The sequence below is a fragment of the Solea senegalensis genome, linkage group LG8 (assembly GCF_019176455.1).
Source record: "Solea senegalensis isolate Sse05_10M linkage group LG8, IFAPA_SoseM_1, whole genome shotgun sequence".
In the NCBI taxonomy this organism is placed as follows: Eukaryota; Metazoa; Chordata; class Actinopteri; order Pleuronectiformes; family Soleidae; genus Solea; species Solea senegalensis.
This window is the reverse complement of record NC_058028.1, coordinates 3,860,575-3,882,718: the sequence shown is the minus strand read 5'-3', so window position 1 is coordinate 3,882,718 and position 22,144 is coordinate 3,860,575. Positions and strand designations below refer to the sequence as shown.

The window sequence follows — 22,144 nt, the reverse complement described above, 5'->3', positions numbered from 1 at the left end:
CTTGCCTCCACTTCAACAGCTTGACTTGACAAAGCCTTTTTTCTGCCGATTCATTTTGCCATGCTAACTATGATGTGGATTTAAGTCAGTGGCTTCACAAGACCTTTAATTGATTTGAAAGGATGTGAGAGTGGGGGAAAGGGAAAAAAAAATGAGAAAGCAAGCTGTCAAAGACACATCTGCGAGGCAACATGTGCATGTCTGAGGATGAATTACCGCCCATATGAGCTAGTTAAATAAACATAAGGAGGAGGGAGATGAGTAATCGTCTTCTCTTTGATGCATTAATCAGCAAAATAATTGACAGGGGAGGTAAGTAAAAGTTCTGCTCACCGTCTGTTCTCTCGGCTGTTGCTGAACAGTTTGATCATGTCTGAGAGGAAGAGTCGCCGAACCTCCATGAGCTCAGCACTGGGGGCAGAGTTCTTCAAGATGGTCGCGGCCACCTTGAGAATCACTGACGGCGAACGCACAAATACACAACAACGTCAATTTTTCACAGATTACTAAGCACTTAAGGTGGGGAATAAAACCCCAACGTGACGGCTTACTTGGGTTCTGAATCTTGACGGTGGAGTCCGGGTCGGAGTGAGGTTTGTGCACTACCTGCGTGCACACCTGCTCTGTCAGAATCTAGCACAGGAAGTGGAGAGAAGGCGGTCAGTGCCGCAGTTTGTAGTGACGCGGCAGCAGTGGCGGCTGCCGGGACATTTGAGAGGAGAGTGTGTTATTACCTCGTAGAGAGTGTTGTAGGTTGTTAACGTGACGGTGTTGGTGTGAAGCATGAGCCGCTCTCCCAGGAGAGTGAAGAGACTGTGTGTGTGCATGATCTCCACCTTCCTCCTGTGGATATACACACACAAAAACAGTGGTAAAGTGGCCTGTTTAGAGCTCCCCGAAGCCACTGAAAGGATCAGTGAGTGCCATTAGCTTACCCCCCCCACCCACCCCCCTTTCACACCCACAGGTAGCCCGGGCTCTTGCGACAAGTGTCAGGAACTGCCTGCTGTCATAAACCGCGGTGTGTGGGATAACGAAGTTAGCCTGTCACTGGAAATAGCTCTGAGATACAACAGAGGCACGGCCTGAGTAAGCACAGGTCCAACAGAAGCAACAAGGACGGCTGTCACAAAGCCTCGCCTCGCCGCGCGACTCTGCTGCCACTCCGACATGACTTTTCAGGATTCTTTTTTTTTTGCAGAGGCTGGCAAATTGGACACTTAGGATGATAGTGGTGATTCTCTCAACTGCTTAAATGTGCAAATTTGGTAGAAAAAGGGCAGACTAATGAGGCGTGGTATTGATGTGGAACTTGTACAAGTCTGCTCAACCAATAACGTACAGCACCGTGGGAGGCTGAGCTTGGATGTAGAGGCTTTTAGTGTGAATTTCTGAAAATGGCACAGAATTTAAGATACAAATTGGGTGCAAGCTATTCAGTTTTTTTTGTTGATTTAAGCCCAGTGTGTAAAATTTAGAAAGGATTATTGGTCGTAATGGAATATACTGCCTATAAGTACATTTGTATAGGTGTATAATCTTTAAAAACATTTTTTAGAATAAGCCTTTATATGGAGGTCTAAATATGATGTGTGGGTGGAATTTAATCTCTGTGTCAAGAAATTAAAATAAGAAAAGGTGACAGACAAACAAAACAAAACAATATGAAGACACAAGTTGGGGGAATACGACTGATATGAGGAGCCGCTTGACAAATTGTCATCCTGGAAAGATATGAGAAGATGTGATGAATAAACTCCTCGTGACAGCTCAGGAAATCACAAGACGTATATGCAATGCAAAAAGACCGCAAGCCATTTTCTGCGGTGGACAACAAAGGATTAAGTATAAACTTTAGTCAAACACTGTTAGCAGCTCTCCACAAAGAGATTGAAGATAAAAACCGCACAGAGACAAAAAGCAATCAGAGCGCAGCTCAAATCTGCTTCACTGTCACAATCAGAGACGACTACGATACCACTGTTTTGTGTTTGATACCAAAATGAACAACCTTGAGAACCTGTTTATGTTTCATTATTTCCACATTCAATTAGAAATCTTTATTTCATTTTTTTGTTTTTAAATGTCATTAAAGAAACGTGTTGTTTTTCATACTTTTGATTTGTTTTAAAATGAAATGGATAAAAGGGAACTGTGGAATGATAAAATCCTTCATTCAACAAAGCCGACTTGGTTATAACGAGGAAACTATCTTATCGCACCGAGAGACAACTCAGATATGAGGCTGTTCACATACAAATCTGACTTCTGGATCAGGTGCATTTGCTTTGAGAACAAACTCAAACGTACGAAAAACAACCCATTTTTTTTGCTTTCTTCAACTGAGGTTTTAAAACAATTATGAAATAACAAACAGTTTTTTGATTGAAGGATATTGTCGTCTGAATTTTCAACATTAGTTGTGTGAAAATCGCTCATTATCAAGCAAATCTGGGAATAAACTGACATCAAATCAAATTGAAACCTTGTCAATCAGACTTGAATGGATCCAGAAAATCGTTTAATTCTTCTCTTCATTGGCTAAACTTTAGCTCCCAGTGAACTACAATTTCCACTGTTGTGCTTTCAAACTGGCGAAAGTAGGTTTTCTTACTTCCCTTGAGGATTTAGAACTTTTCTCAGACGCGTGGAATCTCAAATTTTGGCAAAAGCATTAACGGAGACTGAACTGAAGGTAACACTCGTAGCGACTTACTCCAGACTCTGTTAGGATCTCTTTTACAAACTTCTTTTTTACAAAAGTCAGCCAAGAAGTCAGTCTAAATGAATCAGGGGGTAAAACACAGAGCTGATGCCCCCAGTAACACACTACCACCACCACCACCAGGACCTTTTTCCCACTCGTCTCTTTAGTAAAGTAATTTTAGTTTTAGGGATCGATGCCAGGAGTTCTGGTGTTCTGCATTAGAAAGTACGACCTAATTTATAAACCTGGCAACCCAACAAAACTTTAAACATGTCAAGCTTGGAACATTTATTCCAAATGAGTGACAGGAGCAGACAGGACAGTGTTGTAAAAGAGATTTTAATCTCCCTGAGGTTTTTTTCTGCCTAAACAGAGGCTGTAAATAATAAATAAGAGAGATAGATCATGTTTTTGAATTTACATAAAAACCTGATTTATGATTATTTAGTGTATTATTGAGATAATTAAATGTTAAGAGGTTTTACACTGTGGGAAATGTTTGAGATCTATTACTTCAAATCAGACAAGGTTAGTTTATATTTGACTTTTATATTAGACTGGTTTAGATTAGATAGCATAGATCATTTTAGATTTGATTACTTTAGTTTAGATAAGATATAATACAACATTTTAGATTAGACTGGACTAATTTAATTTAGATGAAATAGATTAGATTACTTTATATTAGACTAGACCAGTGGTTCTCAAACTTTTTTTGGTGGGTCCCCCTTTGGAGGAAGACATTTCCCAGGAGAAATCTCCAAGGCCTTGAAAATCTCCACGGCCCGTCCCACAGTTTGAAAAATGCTGGACTAGACTATTTTAAATTAGAATATTTTTTGATTAGATACAATAGATTATTTTAGATTACACTAGATTAGATTTAATTAGAATAAATTAAAGGTTTTAGGTTGGACTAGACTAGTATAGAATACATGGATTAGATTACTTTATTTTAGATTACACAAGATTAGATTTGATTGGACTAGTTTATCTTGGATTAGTTTAGATTAGAAAATATTTATATTAGATACAATAGATTTTTATAATACACTAGATTAGGTTTGATTAGACAAGTTAATCTAAAACTAATTTAGATTGGACTAGACTAGTTTAGTTTAGATTAAAAAGAATGGATTACTTCTTATCAAACGTACTATATTATATTAGATTAGAAAATATTTAAATTAGATACAATAGATTATTTTCGATTACACGAAACTAGATTTGATTAGACTAGTTCATCTGACTATTTTAATTTCGACTAGACTAGTTAAAATTAGATTAGACTATATTTAGACTAGATACACTACATATTTTAGTAATGTTTTACTACTTAGATTACCATATATTTGATTAGATTAGACTAGACAAGTTTAGATAACATTGAATAGATTATTTCAAATTAGATTAGATTAGATTACATTTTATTGACGACTACACAAGAGATAAGTGAAAACACGTTGTAATTGGGATTAGATTTGCAAATATAATCTATAAATGAAACCTCAATGTATACAAAGACAATCAGACAAAATCATAAGAAATTATACTTAAATATAATTGAGATATTTACATAATTTATAATACATACATTAAAATGCGTTTTTAGGTTGTTACATGGTGTAAAATCATTGAGGGCTATTTTTCTTAAACATTAAATGATTTATTACAGATTAATCTGATGCACTCATGTACGTGTGTGTGTGTGTGTGTGTGTTACTTACTTGTGGCCCAAATGCTTGAGGAAGTACCCGAGCACTTTGAGGGACTGAACTCGGATGCTTTCACTCTTTGAGGCCACGAGTTTGTAGATGACTCTGGAAAATAAGAATAAGAAGAAGCGGTGAAACGCCTGCAAACGGGACTCGATGTGGACGTAATGAAATGCAGCGGCGATGATGAAGAGGTTCCCGGCCACGGTTCTTTCCCTCGGAGTGAATTTACATTAGCATTAAATGAACGCAGTGGTATTTTCCTGGAGATGCACGTGTAGCTTTCCGCCGTGTCCATTTATATTTTATAAGATCTCATGAGGCGAATCTGATCACTGGTGTCATTTTTGTGGTGAATTCAGTATGTTAATGTTGTTACTTTTCCATGCATAGTGTATTTCTGCTTTTGCCCACTGTGAATTATTCATGCCCCACACATGGAGCAGCAGGAGCTGTGGTTTATTTTTGTATAAATCACTATATCACCTCTCCATTTTGTGTAGAGGGATTGAGTCTTTTTTTTCTGGGGAAGGGGGCGGAGACTTATTACCGTATTCCATGTCTCTGGTCAAAAGCAGGGATCATGGAGGCGGGATGTTCAGACATGAGGGCGACCATCAGCTGTAAGACGTCGTGAAGATTCTCATCCTGCAGAGACAAAACAACGATGGAGAGACAGAGCAGCAGACACGGTTCTGTTTGACCAACATTTAAAATAATAATAATAATAATAATAATAACAATAATAATATTAATAATAATAATAATAATAATAATTAAAGTTCCATTGTGTAAAATGTACACCTGGACAGTAGAAGTAGAAGAAATAAGAGCAGAAGAAGTAGAAGAAGTAGAATAAATGCAAGTAGAAGCAAAAGCAGAAGCAAAATAAGTAGAAGTAGAATAAATAAGAGTAGAAGAAGAAGCAGAAGAAGTAGAAGACACATAAGTAGAAGTAGAAGAGGAAGTAGAAGCAGGTAAACTGTTGACAAAGCTCACTGAGGGCTTTTATGTCATCACAGCTTCATAGTTCTCCACTCCACAGTTGTCATTTTTCCCCACATAATCTCAACCACTATTTTCAGAAAATCCCAATTTGTTTTATAAGGACTTTAACCAAACAAGTCATGAATCTTCCACCTTCCGTTTTCTATCAAACACCATGGAGTGATCTTGTGGAATCAACAGTTGCATTTAATAGATTCAACTGTCAGAAAATGACCATCTATTTTGTTTCCGAGTCGTATGTCGCTTGTTCTCCTGGGTGTGGTTTTCGAACAGGATTCTACCGTAACTTCACTCAAAACTATTTTTATCTAGTATTTTCTCTGTGCCTTATAAAAGAAAGAGTACATAATAAAAGAGAGGCACCGGTTCACAGAGCGAAGAATAGAGCTGTTGCTCTTCGCTCGGCGATGATAACGCATGTGCCGCGCAAATGTGTCACCTGCAATTGCCAAATATGTCCAAACCCTCAGGGGCCAAGTGGCTTTGTGGTCATTGTAGAATGAAAAGCGCGGTTGGCAATTTGTCTTGGTGATTCGTTTAAAATGAGATGTGACCCTGAAGCTAAGGGCAACGAAGTGTCACGCTAACAGACTCGGCGCCGAGGCGGACTTTCACTCACCTCCTGCATCGTTAGAAGATAGTTGAGGATGCTCTGCAGCTCGTCCTCCCTCACACCCTGGTCCTGAAACAAAACAAAGAATTACGTTGACAGGAAATAAATGGAACCAGGTCACTATACTGAAAAGTTAAAGGCGTTTCATGTAGGAAATGTATCATAGTAAGTCATAAAATGGCCATGGTGTCTTTCATTTGCGACCACTTTTTGCGTTTTGTCTTGATTTGAACAAGATGGTATAGGCTGAGAATAAGATGCATATTTCAAGCCTATTTTCTCATCTCGGGCTACGATTCCTCACATTTTTCTCCAGGAAAAAAACGCTTTACAGACTCTAGAAAAGACAACAGTCCACAGACGTGCATTATTTCTCCACGGCGCAGCTGAAACTGGAGCCTCGTGAGGTGCTGCGAGGCATGAAGACAGGTGCAATGTACCTTCAGGATGAGCTGCTTGAGGAAGAGAAGCATAAACGCCCGCAGAGAAATAATTTCTTTCTGGGTCGGCCTTGGACCATCTGCAGAGAGAGAGAGAGAGAGAGAGAGAGTGAGGAAGCAATAAAAATGCGACAGAAGGCAGTGGAACCAAATAAGATAAAGTGTCTTGAATTGTATTCTGTTGTCTCTTCATAACCATTCTCAGTCTAAGGTTTCGCGCTTGATGTTTTTTTGATTTGATAGTGAAATATTTGTCATGATATGCTCCCCTGCATTTATCAAAAGGCACAGAAGCATTATTTCAAACACCATTATGTACTGTATTATTGGCTAAAAGTTTCACTTTTCCAACTGATCATCAGCCTCAATGGATCAAAGAAGAATTAGCAGGATATAGATAAACATATAGCAGGATTTACAATCAAGGAGGAAGGTTTTATTTATCCTTTTTTAGCTTGTTGGTGTTAATTTATGCAGACACGTGACGTCCAGAGCCTTATGTGCATGCACCGAGGGACCCTAACATTAAGTAAATTAGAAATTATTACTATTTTGCGGGGCAGGCAGTGTATACTTGTTATTTAGGTTGCACCCACCATCTGTCTGTACGCCAATTAGCTTTGGCAACAACACAGTGCCAAGGCAGCACAGCAGCCGCGTCTGTCCAGCAAATTCAACTTGCACAGCACCAAATCGCAACATGCTTAATCTCAAGGCACTTAGGGAGGCAGAGACCTTTCAACAATATAAAGAACCAGACTCAAAGATGTGCCACGGCCAGTTGTGGTGAAAGGAGGGAGAGAGAGGAAGGACAGAGGTGAGGTAGAGACAGAAGAGTTCAGTCGGGATGGTTCCAAATCGGTCAGGATATTTTTATAGGAAGAGCATACCATTTATACAAGTGGTAGCATGAATTGTTGCAAATTATACTGATATCAGTTGACAACACTACTAATAATAGCCTCAAAACTGGACCAGGATCCTGCAGCCCAGGAGTCACGGCACCTGACTTTTTTTCCTAAAGCAACCCTCACGTTTATCCAGGGACAATTTAGAGTGTCCAAATAACCCAAATCAATCAATTTTATTTAAAGCAACCCTCACGTTTATCCAGGGACAATTTAGAGTGTCCAAATAACCCAAATCAATCAATTTTATTTATATAGCCCAACATTATAAGCACAATTTGCCTCGAAGGGCTTTATAGTCTGTACAGCAAGTGACACCTTCTGTCCTTAGACCCTAACATTGGGGAAGGAAAAACACAAAAATCCCTCTCCCAGGACGGACAGACGTGCAGTCAATGGGGAGCAATGGGGGTTGGGTACCTTGCTCAGGTACCCCAGCCCTTGACCTGTCGGGATTCGAACCAGCACCACTCCAGTTGCAAGCCAAGTTTCACAGGGAGGTTATTATTAATAATAATACTCATTGTTATCAGGATATACTGCAGCCCCAGATTCAAGGGCACCTTCAGAATTATCAGACTGGCCAACATTTCATTCATGCAACCCAGAATGTCTCTCCCAACTTCAGGTCAGTTCTGCTCTGCAGAGTTAGCCCCCACACTGCAATCCATCCATGTCAAAGAATCTCACTGCCATTCTTTTCATCTTGGCGAGCTGAACGCTGTCAGCGGCTGAAGGTATGTCACACAAATAAAGACGGATGACGGATTATGACAGAGAGGATTGACAAACTGTCACGTCGCAGAGCCGCTGCTGCTGTTGCCGCTGTTGTGTTGGTTTTAGTTGGTGCAGAATTATTTTAGACACAGTCAGATCCTTGTCGATACGCTGAGAACGTTTGCCCCAAAAAATAAAATAAAATAAAATGTTGTGCACTGGGTACGAAGCCCAACGTGCTGCAGCAACAGGCAGATCAATATGACACTGGTCTACTGAGTCAGATACACAGCAAAATACAGGATACAGTATGAATCATAACAAATGTGGATCCTCTTATCGTTAGCAGCACTCACACTGCAACACAAAAACTCGATTTTGGCGAACGTTCAAAGAGTGTTTTTGCAAGAAATCCCCATCCCTACGTAAAATATAGAAATATGGGAATCCACAGGCAACAAATTCCACAATATCTTGTTTATATCTTCTTTATTGGACATACTTTGTCACTTTAGCGATATATCATTCAATCTCCGTGGATTTAAAGTGCGCAGTGAACTCTGATGCCTTGAAACTGGCAGTGACACCATTTGTTTTCCTGCCAACATGGTGGAGAAAACAAACTGGGCCACGAAACGTCCGGAGCTCTTTAGATTATGGTTCTATGGAATCAGACACATCTGTACAGCCAGATTAAACACATCGTTTTGTCCAACTTTATCTGTAAAGCACTTTGAAAACCACCTCAGTGGACCGGAGTGCTATACGGAACAGTAAATAACAGACGTAAAAGCTCACACGAGGCAATGAAATACGAAAGCAGCTGTACAAGAAAAAAATTAATTGAAATAAAATAACCTCAATGACTTAAAGAATGTCAAAGGCCAAGGACAAGGTTTGCTTTTGACAAAGAGACAGGGAAGAGGCCTGTCTAATGTGCACCTCCTCTGAGCTCACATTTTCATTTCGGCAGACGGAAGTGATCAGGGCGGGAGAGGTCATTAAAGGAGTTAAAAATGAGCGGAGGGAGGCTAAAATACAGGTGGCAGCATTTTGCACCACCTGAAGACGGGCGACAGACAACCCACTAATCCTCACATAGAGTGCATTACAGAGTAAAGCTAAAAAGTAAGTAAGAGCTGTCTCTAAATGCAGCTTCAAAAGAATTGACTTACTTTTGGCCAGCTGCCTCAATTGAATCTGTTTTTACAAGAGCCCTGAGATCCGTGACCTTGGCTTAATATATAGGGCGCCAAGGGACCCAGATCTACAGGGGCCGCGCCAGCATGTTCATCTGGGCCCCATCAAGGTTATATTTGGGTGTGCTTCCATCTTGGTATGGTTCAGTCTTGGGTCTGGCTTGCGTTTCGACTGAGAACAGTACCTTTACTTGATGTGGTGTGTCTGACAGCCGTGTATCATGACGATATATCGTAACTAACGTGACACAACAACACAATGGACAACAACAGAGGGCACAGATCTTTTTTGTCCCTGCTTGGTTTGTGGCCGTTTGTCTCAACAAGACGTCAAACTTTGTACAAAAACAGACTGCGGTCATATTTACTCTTGACCTCGTTCCATGGGATGTTTACACTGATTGTATGGGGGAGACGTTTTGCTGTCACCCAATCTGATGACCGTCGTCACCGTATTGTACCATCTTACTCTGGTGCCCTCAAAGAAAGGTGGTACTATTCCTGATGGAAACACAAAAAATACAGAACCAAACCATTCCAACCAAGCGGGTTTGTCTGTGATTTCCATTGTGGCCATACTTGCGTTTGCCCACTTCTTTGTACAATTTACAGGTTACCTGGCTACTAAAGGCCCTGGTATACTTCCGCACATGCCGTGAATTGCGCCATCATCGTGCACTTTGGTGGATTTTGGAGCACATCGTAAAGAACACATCGGGTGCACGGGTAGGTGGCGTATTAAGCCCCGCTCGCCAAGCAGAAAAAACAATTAGACAACAGAAGAAGTAGTCGCCAAGGATAGTCATCTGAGCCTCGACCTGGCAACCCTCAAACCGGTTGTCACTCCGACTCGACTGCCAGATGGGCCTTTCAGCTGTGAGCCACTTGAACCAGACGTGTCCAAGGGGAGCTGTAGCATTGTTCATCTTCTTTGGTAGGAACGCGTCCTATTCCCTGCGTCCAGACTTGACTACTGCCACCCGATGGTGAAGTGAGATACTACAGGACCCTAATGCCCAAGTATACCACGGTCCACGACATGCGACTACATACGCCGAAGTAAACAGGCTTAAGTGGGCAAATCATGCAGGTAACCATATGGTTTCAGTACAATGAAGCCCACATAGGAAGCACATGTGGGCAAACATGAGTGCAGCCACCATGGAGACCACGGGCAAACCCACTTGGGAGCCATATTGTCAGCCTAAATATAACCCTAATGGAGCCCACATTGACATGCTGGTGGGACAGTCGCATGGGGGCCACCAGAGGCCATCATCCAGATAGTCACGCTAAGCAATGCTCTGATAGAATAATGTGCTCCTTCTTTTCAGAGGCACACAAATCTGACAATCATCGGTGGAATGAAACGCCGGCGCTTCCTAAGCAGTTAGATATCCAGTCGGGAGAAGCATGCAGTCAGTACTTGGACATTCTGTCCCATCACTGAGGACGGTTGTTACAACCAAACCTCCACCTCTGCTGAACACATGCTCATTTTAAATGGGGCCAGTGCCACGGCAGATAACACAGCAGCACACACACACACACACACACACACACACACACCTGCCCATCCTGCTGCTACAACAGCCAGTCAATGTAATCAATGATGAGTCTCAGTGAGGTTTCAGGAGGATGGAAACTTCCACAGCATCCTGACACTGATTAATAGAGTGAGCGAGGAAAAAACCAGCACAGGGACAGAACCCTGACATGGAGGGGATGATAAGAACATTATTACTGCGGCCACTGCATCCAAGTTACTCGCAACCAATTACGCTCAACAGTTCGGCTCCACGAGCTCTTGTTTCTCAATCACAGATCACTTCACTTCCTGCATCCCAAGGGCACGTGGAGAAGGAGTTTAATTGGAAAAAAAAACACCAACAAAAAACAATTTATGTCGGTGTGATTAATGCGGGAATCCTGTTTTTTTTCCAGCTTATGATTAATAACAAAGTCGCAGTACAACACAGTAACCAGTGTACTTGTGCATACGCTTCAAGAGAAAATGGGGATGATTCTATTTTCACTCTCTAAAGCCTTTTCAATTAAAAAAGAAAAGGCTGATAAGACACTAAAACATGGACAAGTGTTTTTTAAACTCAAGCAGCAATAATTGGTTTTCCACTATTACTCAAGTTGCAAGTGCTTTGTGGACAAACATGAGGGAACGAACATACAAAGAGTTCAACTGCGTTTCCAAGTCAATGAATATAAGAACTGTATTTGTGGCACTGATGTCATATTATAGCCTGGAAAGAGCGTAGTTACCCGTGGAGGTTGATCAAAATGCCTCTGTACACAACTGGATAAGCCGACAATCAATCAGACCAATGAGCCGAATGACAGAGTGACGGAAACGTGTCTCGTTGTAGTTTCCTTGTAATTTGCCAGTGGAGCAAAATGAGAATCTCAAAATGGAAACAACAGCCGAATCCAAAGACAGCTGCTCTTCAGTGACTGCCATGTTGGGGGGTATATACGACGTTATCGCGTTAATCCTGATTCTAAAATAACCCCCACATTTGTGATTGGATATCTTGTTTATGAGATTCTGAGGTTTGGCCAAAATTTTGTAAGTAATAAACCAAAAACTTCCATCCAGAATGGGAGGAGGACCTTTTTCTTTTTGTCATCAGAGTAAGGTGATGACCAAAAATGCCCTAGCTTGTATTGTGCCACAAGGGTTCATGCAGTTATGCAAGGTACACCACCGTAAGGCATACTCAGTATATATATGTAAATAAATAATTATATGTTTAGCATTTATAATGTAGATTAGATTTTGACCTGATCATTTTAAAAGTAGCTCCCAAGCTAAAAAAGCGTGGGCTCTGTAAAGTAGAAGAAGTGGCCTGAACAGTATCGTGAACCGCCCGTGTATCGTTCATTTATCCGTTTTACAAAATGTAACAAAAAATATGAAACAAGAAAAACGGACAATGAATTATTAATTTGATTTTCAAAATAAAATGAAAACGGACTGGGAAACGGACATGAGCGAGACATGGTTGTCTGACTCTGAATATTTAAAAATGAAAAAGGTGATCACCGGCGACTTTTCTAACGCCCGTCTTCTGACAACCTTCTTTGGTCCAGAAAAGCCTGCCTGTAACCGGTCATCAGAATGAAAGAGCACACAAAAAATCAATTCAACCACAGGCTACGATCAAATTATTCTCTCAAAGTGCGATCGCCAATCTGTCCCCGGTGATTTCTACTGTAATCAGAACACGACGGCGGCGGCAGCAGCTCGCATCCAACTGCGGCGAGAGCCGGAGACAAAAGGAAAGCGCTAAGTGAGACAAATTATGTGTTGGCTCGTGGGTGCGTGTCACAGGCTGAGGGGAAATTGCGCATTGGGCAGAGTCCGCAGTGATTCTCAGCATAACTGAATGATACATGGCTTTAATTTGACAGCAGTTTCTATAAAGACCTCAGGGGGAGGAAAGACAGCACTCCCACAAATAAATGGATGGAGGAGACGCTTCAAATGTCAGCTCATTCCTCAAAAAAAAAAATAAGCCATTCATTATTTGCTTGTCTCTCTTCCTCCTTTCATCTTCACTGTACCACCCGTCTCTGATGGGACTAAATCGTCAAAATCACATTGCAGACTTATCTTCAATGTGACAAATCTCACGGTGAGAATTTCTCAAGCCATTGGTGAAAACAACCGCCTTCCATTCACTTACGAAACCATATTTAAACACACAGGGTACTTTAATTGCAGATCTAAACAAGCCCATGGAGAAGCTCCACCATAAAGTCCCCGGCTAACCTCAGTCTGAAGGTCACTGCGACTGTTGGCGGGGAAATCAGCTGAAACGATGCCCCGTGGATAAGGTTTTTTTTCTCAATCAAAAACAAAACAATATGATCACAGACCGAGTTTGATGATGTCTGGAAGCAACTAGGAATCATGAGGATTGTTTTCACCACCATTGCAAATGAAAATCTATCAAACCGTCCCAAAAGAGACAGTTAAGCAGATAACATCATTAAAAGGTGACCAAAATGAATTGTTTTTTACAGCTTTGTCGACTTGCCTTGTTGTTTTTAGATGTTTATGTACTTTTCTTCCATTGTGAATCAGAATTGTCATAAAAAAAGCTCTGTACTATGATAGTGACGGTTTCAGAATAGATAATGACGAAGAGTAGGAGAGGAAACAACGGTTCAAGGACACTGTCACTTCCAGCGCAGCCTGTTTTGGGGACGGACTGTTGTTTCACAGACTGAAGATGCCAGTCATATTATTGGCCCATATTCAAAGGCCTGACGCCCACACCAGGCTCCACGAGCGCGATGACAGTATTGATGTGGTGCGTCTGCCTCGCTGTCATCTCCAGCGATGGACGCCGTCCTAACAGCTGACAGGCGAGCACTTCCAAGTGGAGATGAGTCATTTTTTTTTAAATGCGGGGGAGCTGCTGCCACAGTGATTGCAGGCTCGTGACTGCACACGACGACGGCGGCGGCGACGACACAGGATTGGCTCACGCCCGCATTTGTGTTCTCTCTCCAAATCAATGAGTTTCACTAGGATGAGCATTTAGATGGATGGGAAACAGTTTACATAAACAACAGCCTGGGTAAAATCAAACTCACCAGCAGAAAGGAAAAATAATCTCTGCCTACATTTTTCAAAAAAAATAAAGAGCAATGACGTGATCTGGTCATATTATTGCTCTGACGGCATAGAGACCATGCGCATTATAGCTTGCTAGCTAAACAAGTCTGCTACTTGTACTGTTAATGGAAATATTCTGTCGCATGTGTTTCACTTGAAGTCAGTCGTGGACAGTACTGTTTAATTTTTATCTGTGGACATGATGCAACGCTGTTTGTCCGTGGAAAAATACTATGAAGAAAGTTGTTATGAAGTGCTATTGCTAACAATGGCTAAAAATGGCTCAATAGATAGATAGTTAACTAGCTAGCTTAACAGATTAATCGTTATTAACAGCTGGTGAGCTAGCGTGACATTAATAACGTAGCTTTTTAATATCTAGCACCTAGCTAACTCGTCTAATTTTTAAACAAATCGTCCCATATGGTCTAACGGTTAGGATTCCTGGTTTTCACCAAGGCGGCCTGGGTTCCGGTATGGGAATGACTGTTTATGTAAGACAGAGGAGAACTGGGCTACAAATCCCAATTTAGTACCTTAACTCCATTACTCCCCGGGTGCCCAGTTTATCGCAGTTTATCATGGGACGTATTCTTGTGACTAATAACTTTTCTGCATGGGGAGGTTGAATTTCGTTGAAAGAATATGAAAAATATGAATAATAAAAATATCCGGAAAGACAAGAAAGGCCTTTGAATAAGTGGTTTGAATACATGGAGATGAATTTACATATAAATGTTAAAACATTAAACAGCAATTTTATTTTTATTACTCTTTCTGCTGTCCTTCCTGATCAGATTTAGAATAAATATTGTGTGACTGCGATACATTTGTGAAAGTATAAGAATCCTGTCAATGTTAACGCCTCCACACGAGTTGTTATTTAGGTCAAATTGAGATCAAATAAAGTAGAATTTCAAGCATACTCACCCAGACCCTTTGGCGTGATTCCACTGCCGTCTGCAGGGTTCACAGCCCAGTAGTAGTATTTGAGTGAATGCATGAGCTGAAGCACTGTGCCCACACGGCGAATGGCGTTATAGATGGTTGCCGTGCCGATGAATTCAGCGGACAGGTACGTGTAGAGAGAGAGCTGAATCTGTAGAGAGAGAGAGAGAGAGAGTACATTATCACAATTATCAACTGCACAATAGTGGCGCCACACTTAACTATATTACGCACCACAGCTGATTTTCTTTTCAGAGACACAGGAAATAGTTTTTCCCAGTGAGGGGGCAGCAAGTCGGTTTGCCGATGAACTCTGTTAAATATTGACATTGTAGATATTTCCTTTTAAGATTTACACGCATTTTCAGGGATTTTTTAAGTCTTTTTAACTGATCTACAATACGCTTTGATTCTTGTGTCGGACGTCGCGCTCATGACTCTTCTAGTGACGACGCTCTCAAAGCAATCGGCTCAGCTCGCTTGCAACCTCGTCAGAGCAGGTATTTAAAAAAACACCAGGTACTATCACTGATGGAAAAGCAGTCGAGCCGAGTCGCGCTAGAACTGTTTAATGGAAAAGCGGGATTATTGTGGAGGATAGGCCACTCTTATCTTTGCAGTCAGTGACCCTATATTACTCATATTTCACACCGCGTCTCCTCCACTCTGTTCCTAGCCGACGATTAATAATTAGCAGCAGACCTGACAAGAGCCACGGTGTCGTCGTCCCCCCTCCCCCCACATGTCATAAATTATAGGACATTAATGAGTCAAAGGCGACACAAATGTGGGCGCCGGGGTTTGTGGCTGCAGACAAGTGAACGTCACAAAAGCAAGTGGTATTTGTCTGCTTGGACAAGGTCGGGCGAGAGCTCGGGTATAATTGATGCACGTTTCACATGCACATCGTTCACACAGCTGGTTCCTGGCGTGAGAAGAAAATGTGTCTCTGTGACACGTCCTGAGGGAAGAAGGAGCCAGCGTAGCTTTCTCTCTCTCGCTCTCTGCTCTGATGTAAAAGTGCTCTAACTTAACACTGCATTAAGTCAGTTTCTTTCTCTTTTTTTTTTCACGCCTCTTCTTCCCCTACACTCCTCTTTTGGATGAGTGTCGAAAAGAAAGCCTCCGAACACTTTTGCATTCATCTCATTTATTCATAGTTTGGCCCCAAAAGCGACATTCCTGAGGCAAATGTATTTGCCAGACACACACACACACACACGCGCACACACTGCTTCTTTAATATCCCTCATCCTGTTTTTTCATGGGTCATTATTTAAGAGGAAAACTTTATGTTAAGGACAGAAAAGTTGGAAGTGGGCAATGAACTGTGGTATAATTTAATAGATTATAAATGTGAGAATATCTGATGTGTGTTTGTGTGTGTGTGTGTGTGTGTGAGCGCTGCGTTCCATTAACGTCAAGTGAGTGACGTCACCTCGAGGCATCGTTGTTTAGTGTTTCACGTTTTGTCTAGAGCTGAAACAATGACTTGATGTATCGATCATTAATTTTTTACTACAGATTACACATTTTTGTTGTCGGGAACTTGATAACGTTGCCGAAACTTTATTTTCTCACGATGAAGTAAACTTTTTTGATGTGTTTTTTCAGTTCATACATTACTTTTTATTGACATAACCTTCCAATTTATCTTGGCTTGGGACCGACACTAGAAGGATAGTGTGTGTGTTTTTATTTATTTAATATATTGCATATAATTGTAGACTAAAGACACAGATCACTAAATGATTAAAAAAAGGTCCTTCTATAAGACGTTCGTCTACTTCAGCGAAGGTCACGCGTGAGGACCCGTGTCCCTCACGTGTCCCGTTTGTCCCTCCATGGGCTGAGTTACCTGCAGAGGAGCTTACCTTGGCAGGAGTGTGGATCCAGATGGCCGCGTTGAACAGGACGTGGTCGCACAGCTGCTTCAGCAGGGGCGCGCCGTGTGTCAGGCCGTCCAGATACTTCGCAAAAGACAGGAACTGCTCCAGCACGGACCTGGAGATGTGTGCGCGCGACGACTGCAGGAGGAGCAGAATCGTGTGTTAAAAGAAATTAAAACTCTCATTTATGAAACTGTAAAAAAAAAAAAAAAAGTGGTTAATACAAGATGCTTAAATGTTGCATGTGTCTGTAAAAATAAGCATAAAAGAGAAAAATTGTTTTTTATCCATCTCTAACTCTCATTTTTACCACTCCTGCTCTGTGGTTGAAATGGATAATTTGGAATTTCTGTGAGGCAGGATTTAGGATTAGGGATTTATGCCGCTCACACTCCCACACCAAAGTCCATAGAGAAAACCAACGATCTCACATCACACCAGCCAGGAGTTGCTGATCCACTGCTGCCTCCATCAGGCCGTACAAAACGTGTTATTTTGTGACTCTGGTGTTTGAAATCTAACTTTTCCAGATTTACCTCAGTGACACAAACTGACCACACGAGGCAGCAGTAGACTGGCAGCTCCTGTGTCCCCTCCGGTTAGAAGCGCTGATTTTCTCTGGGGACTCAGGGAACGAGCCGTTTACAAAAAAACTGCCAGAAAAGGCTGTGGTTTGGTGAGACACAGTGACACGACATATTTATTATATTATAGCAGATTTTATTAAGTGAAACTTGAAGTCAAGTGGCTACAATCAGTTTTGTACGGTGGCAGAAAAGTGCAAATCACAAACGCAATTAAGAGCAAGTGCAACGACATTAAGGGAAATCACAACGACATTAACTTCTACCAGAAGGGACGGGACGAACGAGCCGGTACTTCCCATCACTTTAGCAGAGGCCGTCACTGATTGGACGCTTTGCCAATAACAAACGTGTCCATGCTGGTCGACATCCATTTTTCATGCTCCTGTGTTTTTTGATTCTCGTTTACTTGCGTAAATAAGTCAATAGTTTATTTGTATAGCACTTTTCACAAATATAAAATCACAAAGTGCTTTACAATTAAATAAATACAATACATGTAAACACAAAAACACAAACTCAGGGCCATAAAAACCCTCGTCTATCTTAAAAGCCTGCTTGACTGAAAGAGTCTTTAGACGGAGGCAGCAGCGTGGTCCACAGTCTGGGAGCCGCTGCCTGAAAGACTCGATCCCCTCTGGTCCTAAAGGTTGTTTTAAGAACAACTAAAACTAAAAGTCCCTGACCTGAAGACCTCAGGGAGCAGAGTGAGCTCCAAGGAAAGCTCTAAAAGTAATGTAAGAGACATACAGGCTGAAGATGAGCAGCACGGTGTATTAGAGTGTGTGTGTGTTGCAGAGGGCGTGGTTCACCTGGGAGTGGGCGTGTGCACGGTGCGGAAGTGTGTGTGCGTAAAGGTGGGCACTCACCGGTGACGCAGAGAGAGAGAGAGAGTCAGGGTTGGGAGTAGCCGTAATTTTTGTTGACCGCTACCGCTACTCATTCATTCATTTATCACCCTTTTTTCCTGTTTAATCCGCCAGTCTCATTTTTGTGTTTATCCATCCTTGCTGCGCTGTTTTGTTACAATAAATGCACCTAAGCATATTTGGATCTCAGCTATCTTTATCATAATCTACTATAGCGCGTTACAAATCTACGTACCTGAGGACCCAAACCTCATAGACTCTCAGCGGCTAAAAGGTTTGTGTTTGGAAGCCGCAACAAGTAAGGAAAAGGATTTTACTATAAAATAAACGAGTAACCAGTGGAGTGTTGGTTAAAATCCATGCAGCAGCAGCTGCAGTGTTCTGAACTGCCTGGAGATGGTCGACAAGTAAAAAGGCCATTGTGTGGCCCCTCGTGCGGTCACACAGTCGTTTCCTCTTCGTTCATTTCGGCCGACAAAGATTTCCTCTGCCTTGTTTTCGCCACCTCTGCCGCGATGAACGTCTACAATAACGCTCTCACTGTTATCTTGATCTATGGGACCCGAGACTTTGCGAGACCTGCTGATTGTGAGGACTCCTTGGTCGGATCGGAGGCCCTGATCTTGCAAGGCTGTGTTTGCGCTAACAGACACTAGGGGGCAGTGGAGACAGCACCCGAAAACAAGACAATTAACCATCACGATGACTCTGACGCTGTTAAATTAGGGTTAAAAGGTTATCAGTTTGCTTTTTAAAACATAGAATAAATGTTCCTATTTGGGCATATCCATGACGAAGGACACAAAGATCTATTTCAAGAGAATTTTACCACATTGTTAGATCAAATTAAGCAAATCCTCATACAGTGGTCTCCGCTATCAATGTCTCTTGTGGGTCACATCAACTCGCTGAAAAACTCTGCCTAAACTCCTAAACTAAATTTCCAGGCCTTACCATTCTTTATCACTGGATCTTTTTTTCAACTTCTCAACTCAATTATCTCTTCGTATGTATGGCGGGGTAAACGACCATGTATAAACAGGGCCTGGCCCTGCCAAACTTTGGCTTTTATTATTGGGCTGCTAACCTGCGCTGCCTTGCATTTTGGTTCTCCTACTATGGCCAAACTGTGCTGACTGGGTGACGACGGAGTTTAAGTCAAACGATCATTTGTCCATTTCTTTCATTTCTTGGATCCTCACTCCCACTTCCCTCACTCAAAAATCCAGTGGTTAAACATTCTCTTAAAATCTGGGGCCCAATTTAGGGAGTATTTTGGTCTTCACAGCTTTTCTCTCCCAAGTCCCGTTGCATCAAAACACCTTTTCAGACTATCCTGCCAAGATTCTTCCTTTCAGGAATGGCACAGGGAAGGTATTGTACGTTTTAAAGATTTCTTCATTGACTGGCATCATTTCAGCAGTTGAAGAGTAAAAAGTTCAGACTCCCCGGGTCCAATTTTTTCAGGTATCTTCAGGAAAAGACATTTTGTTCATTCTCAGAAGTCAACCTCGACAACATCAACAGACTTGACCATTGTTGACGCTGTCCATTCCATTGATCCACTTAAAAAGAGGCTGATTTCAGCTCTTTATGGCATGCTGTTGGATCTTAGGAGTGCCCCCACAGATAAGCTCATAGCAGCATGGGAGGAGGACTTACTTTAGGACTCTCTTTATCAGAGGATACTTGGGTGTCCGTGACTAGTACTCTGGCGGTGACAGGCGAGGGATAATTTTGTTTATTTTTTGATTGATATTCTTGTAATTCTTCTACCACCCTCCATCTTAACTTATACCCATTCACTTCACGTTTATTTGGGTACATACTGTATATTCATACTGTTATTGAAAACATTTCATCATCTTTTTCAAACATCTTGGATAAAAAAATCCTGCTTTAAGTGATTGAGTCTAAAAACACATGGATCATAACGGCTCTCGCCTGGCAACTGTTCTCTGCCCATGTGGTAACTCGGTGACGACAGGTGAGAAAAAAATGAAGGCACAGGGAGAAGCAAAGGTGTGGCATAAAACTCAGGAACAGATGGTGCGATACGAGAAAGTGTGAAAGCTGGCAGCGGGAAGTAAGTAAGAAAGAAAAAAAAAGAAGGAAAGGAAGAAAGCAACGGCAGCTCACGGAGTCCTCGACTGTTAGTTTTAGTCTACAGCTGTAGCCTGAAGACAGGCGAGTCACTGAGTGACAAAGTGGACTCATTTCTCAGCGAGGCAGTGCTCTGGGGGAAGGAGCTGGATCTGCGTCACAGAAACAGGTAAATACAGTGAAGACAGATGTGGAAAGACAGAGGAAGCAGCGGGGGAAGCGGAGGAGACGTCGTCGTCTCGCGGTGTTTTGTCTTTAAGTGCCGTGTAGTTCAAAGAGACACGTTCAGGTTTGTGCTGCAGGCGACGGAAGATCAGACGGTTCACAGGGTTTGGAAGAGAAAATACAAGACACGCTGTTTCTCCATGCTGTTTTTGTGTTCCCCAGCAACTGAAGTGAAAACTGTACATTAGGATTTATCATCTGTGTCATTCATAGTGTTAAAATGAAAAAATAAACACTTCACTATGCAAACAAGGAAGAAAGACGTCTTTTATGGCAAGTGAAGGCCAATGTAGTTCCCCGGTGTGCATGAAAAAGCCCAATAAACCCACTCCCATGGAAGAGGATGAGGGCCAAATCTTTTTTTTTCTCAGAAATCTGACATTTCTCTCAAATTTCGGAGATTTAAAGCAGAATTCTGACTTTTTTTTATCAAATATCTTTTAAAACAAACAGTTAAATTCTGTTAAATGACTATATATTTTGTAAAATTCCTGTTTCAAAGTAAAAGCACTCCTGATTTCATTACATTCTTGGGGACACTTAACCCTGTGTTGCAGTGTGTGAATGGGTGAAAACTCTACGAGTAAAAGCGGCTCATCAAAACTTGAAAAGCTCTATATAAATACAGACCATAATACTACCTCTTCTTCTTCTGATTTTATTTGGTAGTAACGAGTAACAAAAACAGTTAGAGTAAAGAGGACGGGAATTTTTATAGAGTCCGCTCGCTTAAATGCTAGCGTGTTAGCGATAAAGTCCGTTAGCTTAAATGCTAGCGCGTTAGCGATAAAGTCCGCTAGCTTGAATGCTAACTCGTTAGCGATAAAGTCCGCTAGCTTAAATGCTAACGTGTTAGCGATAAAGTCCGCTAGCTTAAATGCTTATGTGTTAGCGATAAGGTCCGCTAGCTTAAATGCTTACGTGTTAGCGATAAGGTCCGCTAGCTTGAATGCTAACGTGTTAGCGATAAAGTGCACTGGTAGGTGAAAACTGTAAAAGCGGCTCATCAAGAGACTTACGTAGAAAAGCTCTATATAAATACAGACCATAATACATTTTAGATTTTATTTGGTAGAGTAACAAAAACAGTTAGAGGAAGTGTTGTGCAGTAAAAGTAAAGAGGATGTGAATTTTGTACCTTTTCCAGCAAGTACCCAATCACCAAGAAGCCCTTTCCTCCCAGCATCTGCTCCTGCATGGCTACAGAGCTCTTGAGCAGCTCCAGTAGAAACACCAGGAGAGTGGCACTGTAAAAAAAAAAGAGAAAGAAAATAAAGGAAATAACAAGAGTGAGTTAGTTCTCTCACGTGTATATAAAATACGGCTCCATTCACTCTCTCTCTCTCTGCAGCAGTGAGAGGAGGAGATGGTGTAGTGAGTAAACAAAAAAAACAAGGTCATTTTCAGAGGATGACAGCAATCAGCTGGGAACTATCGCTCTCCTCTGTTATCCCTCTTCAGCTGAGGAGAGAGAGAGACGACAGCTCGCTTCTGCAGAGAGGTCGGGGGCTTGTGTCCAAAAGTCTGCGACCACTCGTGGGAAAATGATATGTCTCTATATGTCAGACACGGGGAGGGGA

General features: G+C 41.7%; 1 protein-coding gene across 1 annotated transcript in view; it reads right to left on the bottom strand.

The window, feature by feature from the left end:
- LOC122773522 (neurobeachin-like) overlaps window positions 1–22,144 on the bottom strand; it is a 232,432-nt gene that overhangs the window by 175,161 nt on the left and 35,127 nt on the right. The window contains exons 11-20 of the mRNA XM_044032280.1: window positions 21,703–21,811; window positions 16,769–16,921; window positions 14,877–15,045; window positions 6,484–6,563; window positions 6,050–6,112; window positions 4,973–5,070; window positions 4,435–4,527; window positions 735–843; window positions 552–633; window positions 334–457 (exon numbers count right to left, since the gene is read on the bottom strand). Coding sequence (XP_043888215.1) covers window positions 334–457; window positions 552–633; window positions 735–843; window positions 4,435–4,527; window positions 4,973–5,070; window positions 6,050–6,112; window positions 6,484–6,563; window positions 14,877–15,045; window positions 16,769–16,921; window positions 21,703–21,811 — 1,080 coding nt within the window. The remainder of the gene's footprint in view (window positions 1–333; window positions 458–551; window positions 634–734; window positions 844–4,434; window positions 4,528–4,972; window positions 5,071–6,049; window positions 6,113–6,483; window positions 6,564–14,876; window positions 15,046–16,768; window positions 16,922–21,702; window positions 21,812–22,144) is intronic.